The 18,489-nt window shown below is 51.3% G+C and overlaps 1 protein-coding gene across 2 annotated transcripts; it reads left to right on the forward strand.

Annotated features, from left to right (window-relative positions):
- Window positions 1-467: 467 nt before the first annotated feature.
- On the forward strand, window positions 468-17,438 carry LOC141117345 (heat shock protein HSP 90-alpha). 2 transcript variants are annotated; one of them, XM_073610169.1, is made up of 10 exons: window positions 468-611; window positions 5,414-5,584; window positions 8,088-8,454; window positions 8,568-9,007; window positions 11,403-11,568; window positions 11,669-11,859; window positions 12,677-12,824; window positions 14,751-15,019; window positions 15,103-15,436; window positions 17,125-17,438. In XM_073610169.1, the coding sequence occupies exons 2-10, from the start codon at window positions 5,414-5,416 to the stop codon at window positions 17,232-17,234; spliced, it is 2,196 nt and encodes a 731-aa protein (XP_073466270.1). In that variant the 5' UTR covers window positions 468-611; the 3' UTR covers window positions 17,235-17,438. The 2 variants fall into 2 exon arrangements, with proteins under 2 accessions (XP_073466270.1, XP_073466271.1); XM_073610170.1 differs by lacking the exon at window positions 468-611 and adding an exon at window positions 5,215-5,333.
- Window positions 17,439-18,489: the final 1,051 nt, after the last annotated feature.

Genomic DNA, 18,489 nt, shown 5'->3' on the forward strand with positions numbered 1-18,489 from the left:
CCCGGGGTAACAAGCACATGGCCCCCCTGTCCTCGGTTGCCCGGGGTAACAAGTACATGGCCCCCTCTTCTCGGTTGCCCGGGGTAACAAGTACATGGCCCCCTCTTCTCGGTTGCCCGGGGTAACAAGTACATGGCCCCCTCTTCTCGGTTGCCCGGGGTAACAAGTACATGGCCCCCTCTCCTCGGTTGCCCGGGGTAACAAGCACATGGCCCCCCCTCTCCTCGGTTGCCCGGGGTAACAAGCACACGGCTCCCTCTCCTCGGTTGCCCGGGGTAACAAGCACATGGCCCCCTCTTCTCCTTCTAGCGTTTTCCAGAACTTTTTCCTCAGCACCATGAAGCCACGCCCCCGAAGAGGCGAGCAGAGCGAAGGTACAGTGGGCGTGGCCCCCTCCCTCTCTGAAGCCGGAATCTCCTCTGATTGACTGTCTGGGTGAAGGGGCGGCTCCTACAGCCAAATGCGGTGAAAGTTCCAGACGTTTCTGGAAGCGGAGTGGGCGTGTCCGGTGAAGGGGGCGGATATTGTATATAAGTACGGGCGGTCAGTCAGAGGATCAGATATTGGCGGAATTCTCAGTGCGGAGAAGACGGACAGAAGAGCCGGGAGAGGTGAGCGGAGGACGGGGAACTACCGGGGAATTACCGGGGAATTACCGGGGCTACTCTGTGCAGCGGAGGACGGGGCACCACCGGGGCTACTCTGTGCTGGGGAGGACGGGGAATTACCGGGGCTACTCTGTGCAGCGGAGGACGGGGCACCACCGGGGCTACTCTGCTGGGAAATGGACGTTGCCTCTAGCAACCATCTTCCTGTCACATGAATTCCTGGTTGTCAGGGGCAACAGTGTAACTAACAGAGACGTCCCAGTCACGTGTTGTGGTGTAGAACCCTCCGTACTGCCTCATCCCCGGGGGGAGGGGATCTCTATAGGGACAGGTGAGGGGGGAGGAGATCTCTATAGGGACAGGTGTCGGGGGAGGGGATCTCTATAGGGACAGGTGAGGGGGGAGGGGATCTCTATAGGGACAGGTGAGGGGGGATCTCTATAGAGACAGGTGAGGGATGAGGGGGGATCTCTATAGGGACAGGTGTCGGGGGGAGGGCATCTCTATAGGGACAGGTGTCGGGGGGAGGGGATCTCTATAGGGACAGGTGTCGGGGGGAGGGGATCTCTATAGGGACAGGTGTCGGGGGGAGGGGATCTCTATAGGGACAGGTGTCGGGGGGAGGGGATCTCTATAGGGACAGGTGTCGGGGGGGAGGGGATCTCTATAGGGACAGGTGTCGGGGGGGAGGGGATCTCTATAGGGACAGGTGTCGGGGGGGAGGGGATCTCTATAGGGACAGGTGTCGGGGGGGAGGGGATCTCTATAGGGACAGGTGTCGGGGGGGAGGGGATCTCTATAGGGACAGGTGTCGGGGGGGAGGGGATCTCTATAGGGACAGGTGTCGGGGGGGAGGGGATCTCTATAGGGACAGGTGTCGGGGGGGAGGGGATCTCTATAGGGACAGGTGTCGGGGGAGGGGGACTCTATAGGGACAGGTGTCGGGGGGAGGGGATCTCTATAGGGACAGGTGTCGGAGGGAGGGGATCTCTATAGGGACAGGTGTCGGAGGGAGGGGATCTCTATAGGGACAGGTGTCGGGGGGAGGGGATCTCTATAGGGACAGGTGTCGGGGGAGGGGGATCTCTATAGGGACAGGTGTCGGGGGGAGGGGATCTCTATAGGGACAGGTGTCGGGGGATCTCTATAGGGTCGGAGGGAGGGGATCTCTATAGGGACAGGTGTCGGGGGGGAGGGGATCTCTATAGGGACAGGTGTCGGGGGGGAGGGGATCTCTATAGGGACAGGTGTCGGGGGAGGGGGACTCTATAGGGACAGGTGTCGGGGGGAGGGGATCTCTATAGGGACAGGTGTCGGAGGGAGGGGATCTCTATAGGGACAGGTGTCGGGGGAGGGGGATCTCTATAGGGACAGGTGTCGGGGGGAGGGGATCTCTATAGGGACAGGTGTCGGGGGATCTCTATAGGGTCGGGGGGAGGGGATCTCTATAGGGACAGGTGTCGGGGGGAGGGGGACTCTATAGGGACAGGTGTCGGGGGGAGGGGATCTCTATAGGGACAGGTGTCGGTGTGGGGGGGATCTCTATAGGGACAGGTGTCGGGGGGAGGGGATCTCTATAGGGACAGGTGTCGGTGTGAGGGGGATCTCTATAGGGTCGGGGGGAGGGGATCTCTATAGGGACAGGTGTCGGTGTGAGGGGGATCTCTATAGGGTCGGGGGGAGGGGATCTCTATAGGGACAGGTGTCGGGGGGAGGGGGACTCTATAGGGACAGGTGTCGGGGGAGGGGATCTCTATAGGGACAGGTGTCGGGGTGAGGGGGGTCCCTATAGGGAGGGGGGTCCCTATAGGGACAGGTGAGGGGGGTCCCTATAGGGACAGGTGAGGGGGGATCTCTATAGGGACAGGTGAGGGGGGATCTCTATAGGGACAGGTGTCGGGGGGAGGGGATCTCTATAGGGACAGGTGTCGGGGGGAGGGGATCTCTATAGGGACAGGTGTCGGGGGGAGGGGATCTCTATAGGGACAGGTGTCGGTGTGAGGGGGATCTCTATAGGGACAGGTGTCGGGGGGAGGGGATCTCTATAGGGACGGGGGGAGGGGATCTCTATAGGGACAGGTGTCGGGGGGAGGGGGACTCTATAGGGACAGGTGTCGGGGGGAGGGGATCTCTATAGGGACAGGTGTCGGGGGGGGAGGGGATCTCTATAGGGACAGGTGTCGGGGGGGGGAGGGGATCTCTATAGGGACAGGTGTCGGGGGGGAGGGGATCTCTATAGGGACAGGTGTCGGGGGGGAGGGGATCTCTATAGGGACAGGTGTCGGGGGGGAGGGGATCTCTATAGGGACAGGTGTCGGGGGAGGGGGATCTCTATAGGGACAGGTGTCGGGGGGAGGGGGATCTCTATAGGGACAGGTGTCGGGGGGAGGGGGATCTCTATAGGGACAGGTGTCGGGGGGAGGGGGATCTCTATAGGGACAGGTGTCGGGGGGAGGGGATCTCTATAGGGACAGGTGTCGGGGGGAGGGGATCTCTATAGGGACAGGTGTCGGTGTGAGGGGGATCTCTATAGGGTCGGGGGGAGGGGGATCTCTATAGGGACGGGGGGAGGGGGGCTCTATAGGGACAGGTGTCGGGGGGAGGGGATCTCTATAGGGACAGGTGTCGGTGTGAGGGGGATCTCTATAGGGTCGGGGGGAGGGGATCTCTATAGGGACAGGTGTCGGGGGAGGGGGACTCTATAGGGACAGGTGTCGGGGGAAGGGGATCTCTATAGGGACAGGTGTCGGGGGGAGGGGATCTCTATAGGGACAGGTGTCGGGGTGAGGGGGATCTCTATAGGGACAGGTGTCGGGGGGAGGGGATCTCTATAGGGACAGGTGTCGGGGTGAGGGGGATCTCTATAGGGACAGGTGTCGGGGGGAGGGGATCTCTATAGGGACAGGTGTCGGGGGGAGGGGATCTCTATAGGGACAGGTGTCGGGGGGGGTGAAGGGTCTCTATAAGAGCGGGTGTCAAGACATTGGGTCCCTATAGGGAATGCTGTGTCATTACCCTGCTGTGGAACTGCAAAGCCCAGCGTGACAAACATTAGTATCTCTACTTGTCTTCTGTCTGAGAATTCAGCATGGTCTGCACTGTACCTAGGGGGGGGGGTCACTGAGAGGTCTGTACTGTACCTGGGGGGGGGTCACTGAGAGGTCTGTACTGTACCTAGGGGGGGGTCACTGAGAGGTCTGTACTGTACCTAGGGGGGGGGGTCACTGAGAGGTCTGTACTGTACCTGGGGGGGGGGGGGTCACTGAGAGGTCTGTACTGTACCTAGGGGGGGGGTCACTGAGAGGTCTGTACTGTACCTAGGGGGGGGGTCACTGAGAGGTCTGCACTGTACCTAGGGGGGGGGTCACTGAGAGGTCTGCACTGTACCTAGGGGGGGGGGGGTCACTGAGAGGTCTGCACTGTACCTGGGGGGGGGGGTCACTGAGAGGTCTGCACTGTACCTAGGGGGGGGGGGTCACTGAGAGGTCTGCACTGTACCTAGGGGGGGGTCACTGAGAGGTCTGCACTGTACCTAGGGGGGGGGGGGTCACTGAGAGGTCTGCACTGTACCTAGGGGGGGGGTCACTGAGAGGTCTGCACTGTACCTAGGGGGGGTCACTGAGAGGTCTGCACTGTACCTAGGGGGGGGGGGGGGGTCACTGAGAGGTCTGCACTGTACCTAGGGGGGGGGGGGGTCACTGAGAGGTCTGCACTGTACCTAGGGGGGGGTCACTGAGAGGTCTGTACTGTACCTGGGGGGGGGTCACTGAGAGGTCTGTACTGTACCTAGGGGGGGGTCACTGAGAGGTCTGTACTGTACCTAGGGGGGGGTCACTGAGAGGTCTGCACTGTACCTAGGGGGGGGGGGTCACTGAGAGGTCTGCACTGTACCTAGGGGGGGTCACTGAGAGGTCTGCACTGTACCTAGGGGGGGGGGGGGGGTCACTGAGAGGTCTGCACTGTACCTAGGGGGGGGGGGGGTCACTGAGAGGTCTGCACTGTACCTAGGGGGGGTCACTGAGAGGTCTGTACTGTACCTAGGGGGGGGTCACTGAGAGGTCTGTACTGTACCTAGGGGGGGGGTCACTGAGAGGTCTGTACTGTACCTAGGGGGGGGTCACTGAGAGGTCTGTACTGTACCAGCGAGGGGGGGGGGGTCACTGAGAGGTCTGTACTGTACCAGCGAGGGGGGGGGGGGGGGTTGTCACTGAAGGTCCAGCATGCTATGACTTTGCTCTCAGCTGTGTTGGCCTATTAGTGCCAGTTGTATGCAGGTCTGATCTGTGATATCGGGTGTGTGGAGGGATGACAGATTTGGCCATGTAGAATCTGGTGACGGTAATTTTCCTATTGGAGTCAGATTGTGTTGATGACGGTTTTTGCCTTAAGTGGGAGGTCTGACTTTCATAATATAATCTGGGGGTGTTCTCCCCCCATACGATCCCCCCCATCCGATCCCCCCCATCCGATCCCTCCATCGGATTCCCTCCGTGGCACTCATAGAAGAACGTTGCAGTAAAGTGACTCAGAACATTTCATCCAGAACCTTCTTGTAATCTGCATTAGGGGCTGGAGGGAGGGATTCTCTTATGGTAACTTCTAGAATGGTGTAGTTGTGTCGTCTGGCCTGTAGGTGGCACCGTCATCTCAGTGTGTTTATCTAGAAGGATCAGGCATTGTGTGCCGGTTGTTTTTCTTCTCGGTGGACGGACGTAGGAAGGCGATGTACGATATCACCGATTCTGTGTCATTTAAAGTGCCGGTTCTTTTCTGTGTCTAATTCTCTCATCTCCATCATTGTACAGATGCCGGAAGAAGTTCCATCTGTGGATCCTCAGGACCAACAAATGGAGGAGGAGGATGTGGAGACGTTCGCTTTCCAGGCTGAGATCGCTCAGCTGATGTCTCTGATCATCAACACCTTCTATTCCAACAAGGAGATCTTCCTGAGGGAGCTGATCTCCAACTCCTCTGATGTAAGTACTGAATATTCAGTTCTATGGTGGGTTTCCACCTGGGGGGGTCAGATGTGAATTCCCCCCCCCCCCACACACACACACACACACACACACACCAAAACATTATTTCAGAGTCTCTCCCCTGGTGTAATGTCCGTAAGTTTGTTTGGCCCCAATAAATTATTTGCTGCTTTAACAGGTGAGCTTGCTGGGTGCTCTCTATTCACCGTATATACCCTCAGCTACATGCAGTATACAGCGAGGGGGGGGGGGGGGGGGGGGCAACTTCCCCTCCCACACCTGTAACAAAATTAAGTACTGATCAACCATTCAGACTATTGTATTCTGACTACAAAACTTCCCCTGATTGGCTGAGATTGTAATGTCATCTGCAGACTTGTCGTCCTCAGCCAATCCGGGGAAGATTTGTATTCAATCAGAAGATTATAATTTTTTTTTTTCTGGGAATGGGACGTCGGGTTCTTTTCAGACTTCAGTATATTGTATGTAGCGGAGGGTCTGTACAAGTTATACAGTGCGCCTGTTAGTCTGGGGTCACCTCGCGCCTGTTGGTCTGGGGTCACCTCGGGCCTGTTAGTCTGGGGTCACCTCGCGCCTGTTGGTCTGGGGTCACCTCGCGCCTGTTGGTCTGGGGTCACCTCGCGCCTGTTGGTTTGGGGTCACCTCGGGCCTGTTAGTCTGGGGTCACCTCGGGCCTGTTAGTCTGGGGTCACCTCGGGCCTGTTAGTCTGGGGTCACCTCGGGCCTGTTAGTCTGGGGTCACCTCGCGCCTGTTAGTCTGGGGTCACCTCGCGCCTGTTGGTCTGGGGTCACCTCGCGCCTGTTGGTCTGGGGTCACACTTGTGGGGGGGGTCCCACTGCAGATCCACATCTGTTCCCCAGCTGTAACCACCTGCACAGGAAAAATACGCAGGAGACGATTGGGGGGGGCACCATTAATCCTAAAGGCACCCCCGCCCACTGGAAAACGCAGTGTGGCTTTCTCTGCACTGCACTTGTGGTTTCCATGTGGGTCGTGTTTTCAGAAGAGGTACAGGGACTGTTTTCTGGCTGCACAGCGGCCATTCAAATAAGAGGGCTGCCTTACCCCCACAAAACATTTGAGAACCTAGCCTTGGTACAGTAGGGCTCTGTTCACATATATGTGCCTCTGGTGTTGGCGTCCAATGCGGTTTCCATTCACCGGTTCAGGTGCAAATTTTGACACGGAAGTTGCACCTAAACCAGACTGATAAAATTCTTAGGACCCTTTTTAATATTCGCAACCGGCTCCATTGAAAGCTGGTCTGGTTCACATGTTATTCGAATCAGATGAGTTTTAAACCACATCCAGTTTGCATTTATGTGAACAGGACCCTAATGGGGTGCTGCCTTGGCCCATATAAATATTTAAAGGGCCCTTAAGCTTGGAGTTGAGCTTTTAGGTTGGATCTGTGTCTTTTTTTTTTTTTAAGTTGTAAACAGAACATGGCATAGACATGATAATGGAAGATCATTTCCAACCAATGTACAAAGCATACGTTAATACTGTAGTAATAAGAAATCAAACAGGAGTATATAAAAAAAAAAACAAAGAACCCCAAGGCATTTTAAAGTGAACATAGAAAACTCCATAGACCATTAGGAATGTAATGTTAGAGATCACAGTAGATTTATCATGAGTATATTTTGGTGCGACAGGTAATAAAACCACCATTATGTATGTGTAAAAGCATCAATTATAATAAAAGGAGCCCAGACAAGAAATAAGGGGTAGCAGAAAGCTAAGTAGAAAAGGAAGAAAGAGAGAAAATGATGTCGGGGGGGGGGGGGGGGGGATTTAATAAATAAAAAATTTTAAAAATGTAATTGCGGGGGGGGCAACATGACAGGGGGTGGTTTTAAGCTTTTAAAGTGTATGTTCACCTTTGCAGAAGATCTGTAAGCTGATCCATACCGTCCCCGTCCCGTTGTACCAGATTGGCGCAATCCCCCCCTCTGTTAGACAGCGAAAAGCAACTTCTTCACCTGTCCGGAGCTTTAAAATCCCAGCGGCTTCCTCTCCTCTCAGTGCTGACAGTACGGGCTAGACGGCTACTGATTGGTTAGAGCTGTTCATGACCAATTAGAGTCCATGCAATCTGTACTGCCTAGGCAATACAGACACGATTAAGCTGCGGGGGGATCCTCCAGACCGGTGAAGGAGCTTTTTGGTGACTGCAGGGGATCACAGCAATCTGATACACTGGGATGGGAGGGGGGTCCATTGTAAGCCCTTTAAGATTTTTTTTTTTTTTTTTTTTTTTTTTTTTAGAGGTGAACTTGCACTTTAGATGTACTAACATAACAATGTGCCACCCAAGCCTTGATCTTCAGCTCTTAGGATACAGTGCTCACATCTAGATTAGAACTATTGAGAATAGGAACCTATAAGGAGGTTCTATCCTCCATTCCCCTGAGTGGAAATGCGCTTTCATTCTGTTATCGGTGACCGCATTCTTTAATGTATGACTTGTTTCAGGCTCTGGATAAGATCCGATACGAGAGTCTCACTGACCCCAGCAAGCTGGATTCCGGGAAGGAGCTGAAGATTGATGTGATCCCCAACCCAGAGGACAGAACCTTGACCCTCATTGACACCGGAATCGGGATGACCAAAGCTGATCTCATCAACAACCTGGGAACCATCGCCAAATCCGGGACCAAGGCCTTCATGGAGGCTCTGCAGGCCGGAGCGGACATCTCTATGATTGGTCAGTTCGGTGTGGGTTTCTACTCCGCCTATCTGGTTGCTGAGAAAGTGACGGTGATCACCAAGCACAATGATGACGAGCAGTATGCCTGGGAATCCTCAGCCGGAGGATCCTTCACTGTCAGAGTGGATAGCAGTGAGTATACTGAGGGTACAAATGGTGGATGTAGGCGGGTTCAGACGTTTTACTTGGTTCTTGTACCTTGGATTAGGATGTTCTTGGCTAATGAAAGGCGATTACACTTCCAGGTGAGCCTCTGGGACGTGGTACAAAAGTCATCCTGCACCTGAAAGAGGACCAGTCTGAATACCTGGAGGAGAAGAGGATAAAGGAGATCGTGAAGAAACATTCCCAGTTCATCGGTTACCCCATTACACTGTTTGTGGAGAAGGAGCGTGACAAGGAAGTGAGTGATGATGAAGCCGAGGAGGAGAAGGAAGAGAAGAAAGAGGAAGAGAAGAGCGAGGAGAAGCCAGAAATAGAGGATGTGGGATCCGATGAGGAGGAAGACAAGAAGGAAGGAGACAAGAAGAAGAAAAAGAAGATAAGGGAAAAATACATCGACCAGGAAGAGCTGAACAAAACCAAACCCATCTGGACCCGCAACCCCGATGACATCACCAACGAGGAGTACGGGGAGTTCTACAAGAGTCTCACCAACGACTGGGAGGACCACCTGGCTGTGAAGGTAATCCCACCAACACCGATCCGCGGGGGAGGGGTTAAATCTCTAGAACTGAGGATTATCACAACTGGCTTCAGTATTTGGATGTTGTGGGACATTTGCCTGTCCCTCAACATTTGATTGGCTGTCACACTGGTCACATGATCGGGAGCTGATCCCACCGGCTACCGATCTTCAGTGGGAGACTGACCACTATCTGTGCTGGGAACATGCAGTGAGCACGCTCCGCACAAACATGTGACGCATATGAATGTTAAACCCATTATTTTTGCCACCTCACATAGGGGGTTGATTTACTAAAGGTAAGTAGACTGCACTACAGCAAGAGCCGCAGTGATTAGTAAATGAGCAGAGGCTTTCTTTGCACATGATCGGCGGGCATTGTTTGTAAAGTGAAGGATTACCTCATTAACTAAGCTTAGGAGCAACTGCCCTTTGTGAAGTGCAGTCTATTTGCCTTTAGTAAATCAACCCCGTAATGTGTTACATGGACAGGACAAGTTAAAGAGGAGGTTCACTATGGGGGAAGGGGGCTGTGAAAGTCGGCAGCTACAAATCCTTGTAATAAAAAGGACATTTGTTTGTCCAGCACTGGCCTCGCCTGGGTCGATTCTTCACTAACCTTGGGTTCCCGGCATCCTAACTGTGGGCAGCCAGCTATGCCGCTTTTCGGCTTCATAGCCGGCTGCCCATGAACGAGCCATTCTGTGCTTTGTGAATGGTCCTTCAATCATCTGGGACCTGTGACGTGTCCTAGAGGACTGTATGGGGAGGAGGAGAACTTCTGCTAAGATTGACTTGGCGATCTGAGTGAACATGTCAGGTACAACCCCAAAAAAGGACAGACCAGGGAGGACTTGAAGCAGAACTTTTCCTTTTGGGCGGAGTTCAGCTTTAAGTAGCATTTACAGTTTTTTGTTTTTATTTATTTTATTTTTTTAACACCTTCCTGCCTGGCCTATAGCAGAATGCCGGACGAGAAGGAGAAAAATTACTTATTAAATTTTATAACCAATTATTTTTCAACATTTTCGGTCTTTTCTCATGTAGCAAAAAATAAAACCCCCAGTGGTGATTAAATACCCACAAAAAAGCTCCATCTTTCTAAAAAAAAAAAAAAAAAAAGATAAAAATGTCATGGGTACAGCGTTCCATGACTGCATAATTGTCCTTCAAAGTGTGACAGTGCTGAAAATTGGCCTGGGCAGGAAGGGGGGTGACAGTGTCTGGTATTGAAGGGGTTAAGATAAAACCTGAGGAAATACGTGGGAGTCTTGCCTGTCATGTGGGCAGTGTTCAGTATTGGGCGGTCTCTCAGGACACCTTCCATTGTCCCTGTGGGGCCGATTTTTACTATGACTGAAGAGTGCAAAATCTGCTGCAGCTGTGCATGGCAGCCAATCAGCTTCTAACTTCAGCTTGTCCATTTAAAGTGATTGTAAACCCATTAAAAAAAAAAAAAACACATGCAAGACAAAGGCATAATGAGCTAGTGTGCATAGCATACTAGCTCATTATGTAATACCTCAGATCAAACCCCCCGCTACGGTGCCCATACACAGCACTGGCCAGTGACATCATTCCCCGGGTTACTTCCGGGTATCGCGGCTCCAGCGCTGTGATTGGCCAGAGCCGCGATGATGCCACTCCCACGCATATGTGCCCTTGCTTCAGTTTGTGTCAGTGCCCATGTGCCGATGACGTCGGCAAATACAGGGGATATCTCCTAAACGGTGCAGATTTAGGAGATATCCAGAGTAGCTACAGGTGAGCCTTATTATAGGCCGCCTTATAGGTTTAACTGTAGCGAAAAGTGGTCTGTGAGGGTTTACAGCCACTTTTAGCTCTGACAATTAAAACCTGGAAGCTGATTGGTTTCTATGCAGAGCTGCACCAGATTTTGCACTGCAGTTTAAGTAAATCTCCCCCTGTGCCCACTATGGGCAGGAGTGATGGTCGGGTGAGGGTGACTCCTGTGACCTTCCTGTTCTATACACATAGGTGGGCGCTTCTGCATGTTCACTACTCGCTTGTGTACCCAAGTTGTGTGGTGGGGGGGTTTATTTACTAAAGGCAAATCCACTTTGAAGTGCAGTCGCTGTAGATCTGAGGGGGACATGCATGGAAAATAAAACAGCATTTTTGTTTGTGCATGATTAGATATAGAGCAGCAGAGCTTCCCCCTCATTTCAGATCTTCCCCTCTGAGATCTACAGCGACTGAACTACCAAGTGGAGTTACCTTTAGTAAATCACCCCCATTGTTATCCTGGCTATCTGCTGGAGTTAGTTCTAGGTCAGTGATCCAGGAGAACCTGAGCTGGTGGAGCTTTGTGTGTGAATTGTTTGTTCTCTGTGTGTGAATTGTTCCTTCATGTGAATGTTGTTCATTCTTCCAGCACTTCTCAGTGGAAGGCCAGCTGGAGTTCCGAGCTCTGCTGTTTGTACCCCGGAGAGCGCCCTTCGACTTGTTTGAGAATCGGAAGAAGAAAAACAACATCAAGCTGTATGTGCGCAGAGTCTTCATCATGGACAACTGTGAGGAGCTGATCCCGGAGTATCTCAGTAAGTATCACCAGCTTCATCTTAGAGGGGGGGGGGGGGGGGGGGATGCTGGATGTGCTCCTGACCTGAAATGTAACGATCACTTCTCTTTACTCTTCAGACTTCATTCGAGGTGTGGTGGACTCGGAAGATCTCCCTCTGAACATCTCCAGAGAAATGCTTCAGCAGAGCAAGATCCTGAAAGTCATCCGGAAGAACCTGGTGAAGAAATGTCTGGAACTTTTCACAGAACTGTCCGAGGACAAAGAGAACTACAAGAAGTTCTATGAGCAATTCTCCAAGAACATCAAGGTTGGTACTACGGAAGACTCGCCCCCATCTGGTCTCGTGTGTTGGATGGATCAAACATTGTGGGAAGATTTAGTAAATGTGGAGAACTCAGAATCTGGTGCAGCTCTGCATGGGAGCCAATCCGCTTCTAATTTCAGCTTCTTCTGTTAAAGCGGTGTTCCGGCCGCAATATTTTTTTTTTTTTTTTTTTTCCTTAAAGTCAGCAGCTAACAAACACTGTAGCTGCTGACTTTTTTTTTAATAAGGACACTTACCTGTTCAGCGAGCCCGCGATGTCAGCCCCCCGAGGCCAATCCGTCCATTGGATCAGCTGCCGGCGCCTCCATCTTAATGAAGGGAAACAGGCAGTGGAGCCTTGTGGCTTCACTGCCAGTTTCCTACTGCACATGCGCAAGTCGTGCAGCGCTTTGTGAATAGCCTCGTTGTTTTGTGGGACACACATGTCCCAGAATGCAATGGGGCTGCCTGACAAAGAGGAGGAAGCGCTTTGGAATAGGAAGAGGCAAATTAGGAAGACTGCCTAGCAACAGGGGTTTCAGGTTAAGTTAAAAAAAAAATTTTTTTGTTTTTCAAATGGGTTGGGTTTTTTTTTTTTTTTTTTAAGAATATTAATGCACTTTTTTTTATTGTAGGGTGGCCTTCCACTTTAAGAATTGGCAATAAATCCTGGAAACTGGTTTCTATGCATAGCCACACCAGATTTTATGCTCTCCAGTTTTAGTAAATCAATCCATCCCCCCCCCCCCCTTTCACTGTCTTCTTCCTCAGATCAGCCGAGTAACAACAAACTTTTTTTTTTTTTTTTTTTCTTCTGTAGCTCGGTATTCACGAAGATTCACAAAACCGCAACAAACTTTCTGAATTGCTGCGATATTACACCTCCGCGTCCGGGGATGAGACAGTGTCACTGAAAGATTATTGTATGAGAATGAAGGAGAACCAGAAACACATCTACTACATCACAGGTGTGTGTATATACCGCTCTACTAGAACATTCCGGGAGCCTGTATTAGTACGGGGCGCTGGTCACTGCTGGTGTATCTAAACCTGAGAACAAATGTAACTGCCGCTTTCCATTCCTTAGATGGGGGTGTGGGGTCCCCCCTTCCATTTATTTTTTTCTTTCTCTGGTGGCATCACCCACTCTACTGAATATAGAGGCACTAGGACTACAGAACACCTCCTCTATGGAGGAAGATGCTCTTTAGTCCAGAGGTGACCTGGTCATGGCTGACATTGCCTCTGATGGAGTGTAGTAGTAATGTGTTGGCTCACTGGATTTCTGGCAGATCGGCCTATTTCTCTGTACCTGGAGTTGAGGTTTTGCTGAAAAGTGGCGCAAAAGCGCCGCTAAAATGAGCGCCACTTTACCGCTAACGGCTGGTGCTTTCAGTGTGAAAGCAACCTAAAGTACAATTAAACCTGTCACATTTTGCCGGTGTCGCAGCTGATCGCATGTACCAACATCATGGCAGTTAGACGGGGTGGATTTGATTTAAATTAACTTGATTTTAAATCATAATTTTTTAAAGAGCAACTGTCCCCCCTGACCCCTGCTGTTGGCTGGTCCCCCCCTGACCCCCGCTGTTGGCTGGTCCCCCCCTGACCCCCGCTGTTGGCTGGTCCCCCCCTGACCCCCGCTGTTGGCTGGTCCCCCCCCTGACCCCCGCTGTTGGCTGGTCCCCCCCCTGACCCCCGCTGTTGGCTGGTCCCCCCCCCTGACCCCCGCTGTTGGCTGGTCCCCCCCCCCTGACCCCCGCTGTTGGCTGGTCCCCCCCCCCCCCTGACCCCCGCTGTTGGCTGGTCCCCCCCCCCCCCTGACCCCCGCTGTTGGCTGGTCCCCCCCCCCCCTGACCCCCGCTGTTGGCTGGTCCCCCCCCCCCCCTGACCCCCGCTGTTGGCTGGTCCCCCCCCCCCCCCTGACCCCCGCTGTTGGCTGGTCCCCCCCCTGACCCCCGCTGTTGGCCGGTCCCCCCTGACCCCCGCTGTTGGCTCACTGACAGTCCCATTCACTTTAATGGGACGGCTGGTGATGTGGCGGTGACACAAGGTGAGGGACATGGCAGCAGGTGATTGGACACCCGCTGACAGGCGCTGCCATGATGGATCGATGACAGGGGCTCTTTATATGTAAGGACTCATTCTTGGTGGTAGTTAAAATCTTTAATATTAGCAAACAAAAGGTTTCTTATTTGGAATAAGCTGTCAGGTTGAAAAAAATACACAAGTCCATCTAGTTCAGGGTACAAACAAGATAATTGGGGGGGCACACCCTAAAAGATGCATTATAGATGGTGCAGCCATAAGACCGTACAACAGAACAAAGTATTAAAACAGCGGTATCAGAATCGATTCCGTCATACAGTTTTTGTAGTGTATATAGATTTGCAAAACCATGAGATAAAACAAAGTTCAGGAATATGTGAAATTGTGTGAATGCATCAATGCAGTGCATGTTAGCTTGGATTCATTGAAGGAGTTTACCAAGAAATGTAAATATTGCATTATATACAGCCTCATGCTACATAACTAAGCCCCATTTCATTTTTTTTTTTTTTTGTTAATAAACTAAACTTCGTTTTCAATTTAAGATACATTAATAATTTAGTTTAACTATCTTTACATAGATTTTCACTCCAAAAGCATTTTATTAAAATAAATTTGAGAATCAAAAAAAAAATCTATTTATTTATTTTTAAATCCACCCTGGCTGGTTATAGATCAGAGAGCGGCTAAGATGGCAGATTCCTTGTTGGGAAAGGATTAGGAGGGTTTAGTTACGATGATGGAGAAAGGAAACAAATCTAACGGGTCAGAAAATCCCAGCTGCACAATTTAAATTCATAAAAAACTTGGCAATTTGACCTTTTTTCTATCATTTCTGTTCTCAGGTGAGACCAAGGAGCAGGTTACTCACTCGGTGTTTGTGGAGCGGCTCCGGAAGGCTGGTCTGGAGGTCATTTATATGATTGAACCCATTGATGAATATTGCGTCCAGCAGCTGAAGGAGTTTGAGGGGAAGACTCTGGTCTCCGTCACAAAGGAAGGACTGGAGCTCCCGGAGGATGACGAGGAGAAGAAGAGGCAGGAGGAAAAGAAATCCAAGTTTGAGAACCTGTGTAAGATCATGAAGGACATACTGGAGAAGAAAGTCGAGAAGGTTGGTATTTGCACTCACAGGTCCTGTGTGCGTCCTCCTCTGTCGTTTTCCGGCTTCTAATGTCTATTTTGTCCCATACTTAGGTTGCCGTGTCAAACAGACTGGTGACCTCCCCGTGTTGTATAGTAACGAGTACGTACGGCTGGACCGCCAACATGGAGCGTATCATGAAGGCGCAGGCCCTGCGAGATAACTCCACGATGGGCTACATGGCAGCCAAGAAGCACCTAGAGATTAACCCCGACCATTCCATTATCGAAACGCTGAGGCAGAAGGCCGACGCCGACAAGAATGACAAGTCTGTGAAGGATCTGGTGATTCTTCTGTATCAAACCGCACTTCTGTCCTCCGGCTTCAGCCTAGAGGACCCGCAAACACACGCCAACCGCATCTACAGAATGATCCAACTTGGACTCGGTGAGTTCTGTACACCACAAATTCACATGTCCTCCAAAAGGTTTCTCTTGGGGTGAATGAGGCCAGATTTGTTTAGCTTATCAGACTGATGCGACTCGCCTAGCGTGTCGGTAAATGGCCCATTTGGATTGGCCCAGATGAGGACTAAGCTTTAGGCTGCCAAGGTCTGAATATTCCTATTGCCTGTCTTTACTGGCCTGGAATAAGTGTCCAGTTCTGGGTTCATGTACTGAAACCGCTCTCCTCGGCTCCAGTAATGTGATGTCAGCACTGGGGGGTGTCTGCAGATTTGGGACCTATTGGCCATTTACGGTGGGGGTGGGGGACATAAATCAGAAGCTGGCAGATGTTGGGCTTGTAAGGAGAAAGCAAAGACTCCTCAGAAAATGGTCCATCCAGTTCAGCTTTTAGATATATTTTGTTTCATTCTTCCCTTGTTTTCATATAGATATATAGAACAAGCGCACCAAAAATCGCCACGGTGGAAGTACAAAAACTTTGGTGTACAGTGGAACCTCGGATTGCGAGTAACGTGGTGTACAAGGGGTTTTTTTTTTTTTTTTTTTTTTTTTTTTTTAATTCTGACTCGCTTTGAGCGTTGTCTCACAAGATGAGTAGGGTTCAAGCTACTGGGGTGTGCAGTACCTAATTTGGCCAGAGGTGTGGGGGAGTGCCAGTGACTCTCAAACGCTACGCTCCCGAGTGTCTCTGGCACCCCCACACCTCTGGCCATATACAGTACTGCATACACCAGTTGCCCCCTCACCTCTGGCCATATACAGTACTGCATACACCAGTTGCCCCCTCACCTCTGGCCATATACAGTACTGCATACACCAGTTGCCCCCTCACCTCTGGCCATATACAGTACTGCATACACCAGTTGTGGAATCGGATTATCTGAGTTTACATTATTTCCTATGGCGACACTCACTTTGATATAAGAGTGCTTTGGATTCCAAGCATTCTTCTGGAACGAATTGTTCTCGCAATCCAAGATATTACTGTACTAAAAGAGGGCGGAGTTGGGTGTTCTAATATAGATGAGGAAGGGATGAATGAAGTACGTTGTGAGATAAATGGATATAGATAGATATATAGCGAGATGAGTGCTAATTACGATGCAAATAAAGAGAACCCGAGCCCCTTCTCTATCCAGCGATGTCCACGAGTTTCTTAGCTGTCTGGGACACTCCTCCTGATTGGCTGAGACAGCAGCGGCGCCATTGGCTCCCGTGGCTGTCAAAGTCAGTTAGCCAATCAGGGGAGAGAGGGATTGGGGCTCTGTGTCTGAATGGATAGACTGAGCTGTGACTCGGCTCAGTTGCCCCATAGGAAGCTGCTGGCTGTGGGGGTACTCAATAGAAGGGAGGGGCCAGGAGCAGTGAAGAGGGACCCAAGAAGAGGAGGATTGGGGCTGTTATGTGCAAAACCAACTGTACAGAGCAGGTAAGTATGACCTGATTTGTTAAAAAAAAAAAAAAAAAACTAGACATTACAATCTCACTTTAAAGCCAGAGATGGTCAGGTAGCAGCTTCAAGGGGTTGTTAATGGCGGCCAACACTTTGTATATTTCCTTTCAGGTCAGGAGCTTCTTTTTATGTAAGGATTTGATCTAGTAGTCAGCCTGGAAGTTCAGGTCTATGACCCCCCCCCAAGTCTTACCTTCTTTCTTTTGTGGTTTCAGGCATTGATGAAGATGACACAGCCACTGAAGACCTGATGGCCTCTACAACGGAGGAGATGCCGCCACTAGAAGGAGACGATGATTCTTCTCGTATGGAAGAAGTGGACTGAATCCCTTTAATTCCCTGAAACACTTTAAACACTTTAAACACTTTAAACGTTCCAGTTCTAATCTTAACTGGTTAGGTTTTTTGTACTTTGTGCAGCAATTCCACTGTCTGCAAGTTATGTCTAAAAAATATATTTATTTTTTTTTATGTTTGTTTTTGTTAAATACCGTTCTATTAAAATAAAAGTTTAACTATTAAGACTTAACCTTTGTCTTCTCAGTGCTTTTATTGCAATGTTGTGAACTTCTAGATCAGGGGTGCCCAACCAGTGGCCCCTGGACTCGGAGCCCTCTGTGGCCCCTGGACTCGGAGCCCTCTGTGGCCCCTGGACTCGGAGCCCTCTGTGGCCCCTGGACTCGGAGCCCTCTGTGGCCCCTGGACTCGGAGCCCTCTGTGGCCCCTGGACTCGGAGCCCTCTGTGGCCCCTGGACTCGGAGCCCTCTGTGGCCCCTGGACTCGGAGCCCTCTGTGGCCCCTGGACTCGGAGCCCTCTGTGGCCCCTGGACTCGGAGCCCTCTGTGGCCCCTGGACTCGGAGCCCTCTGTGGCCCCTGGACTCGGAGCCCTCTGTGGCCCCCACGGGAGCCCTCTGTGGCCCCCACGGGAGCCCTCTGATGTGGCCCCCACGGGAGCCCTCTGATGTGGCCCGTGACCTCCTGCTCTGTGATAGTGGGTTACCCTAATGACTAAAGTCATTAGTGTTGTGAATGGAGCCAGTGGATGAGGAAGCAAGTGGCAGTGGAGCGAACCACATATGCCAATGCTTCCTGTATAGTGCCAGGCGGAGTGATACCAAATGCACTCCACATGGGACAGCAACAGCTGGCGATACCTGACTGGAAGACTTTTTTTTTTTTTTTTTTTTTTTTTATTAAAGGTACATTTATTACGAAAATCTTTTGTGTGTGTATGGGCATATTTGTTCTGCAGTGGTGACTGGGCTGCTTTCAAACTGATACGCAGGTGCAGGACAGTGTACCTGCACTGAGCCATAGACTTCTGTTACCTGCGGGTTACCTGCACCAGTGGCGGTGCGTCCATAAGGGCGCACAGGCACCACCCCCTCTCTTCAGCCAACCCCCTCTATGAATAATGGATAGGTTCATGCATTGCATGAATCTGTCTATGGCCACCCCCTATTCGGGCATCCAGACCCTTTTCGGGCGCCTGAATTACAGCAGTGGGGGTTGTTTTTGAAACACCTGATTACAGCCATAGGCTCTAATAGGTGTCAAAAAAGGTGACCTGTGAGCACCA

The sequence above is a fragment of the Aquarana catesbeiana genome, linkage group LG13, assembly GCF_042186555.1.
Source record: "Aquarana catesbeiana isolate 2022-GZ linkage group LG13, ASM4218655v1, whole genome shotgun sequence".
Classification (NCBI taxonomy): domain Eukaryota; kingdom Metazoa; phylum Chordata; class Amphibia; order Anura; family Ranidae; genus Aquarana; species Aquarana catesbeiana.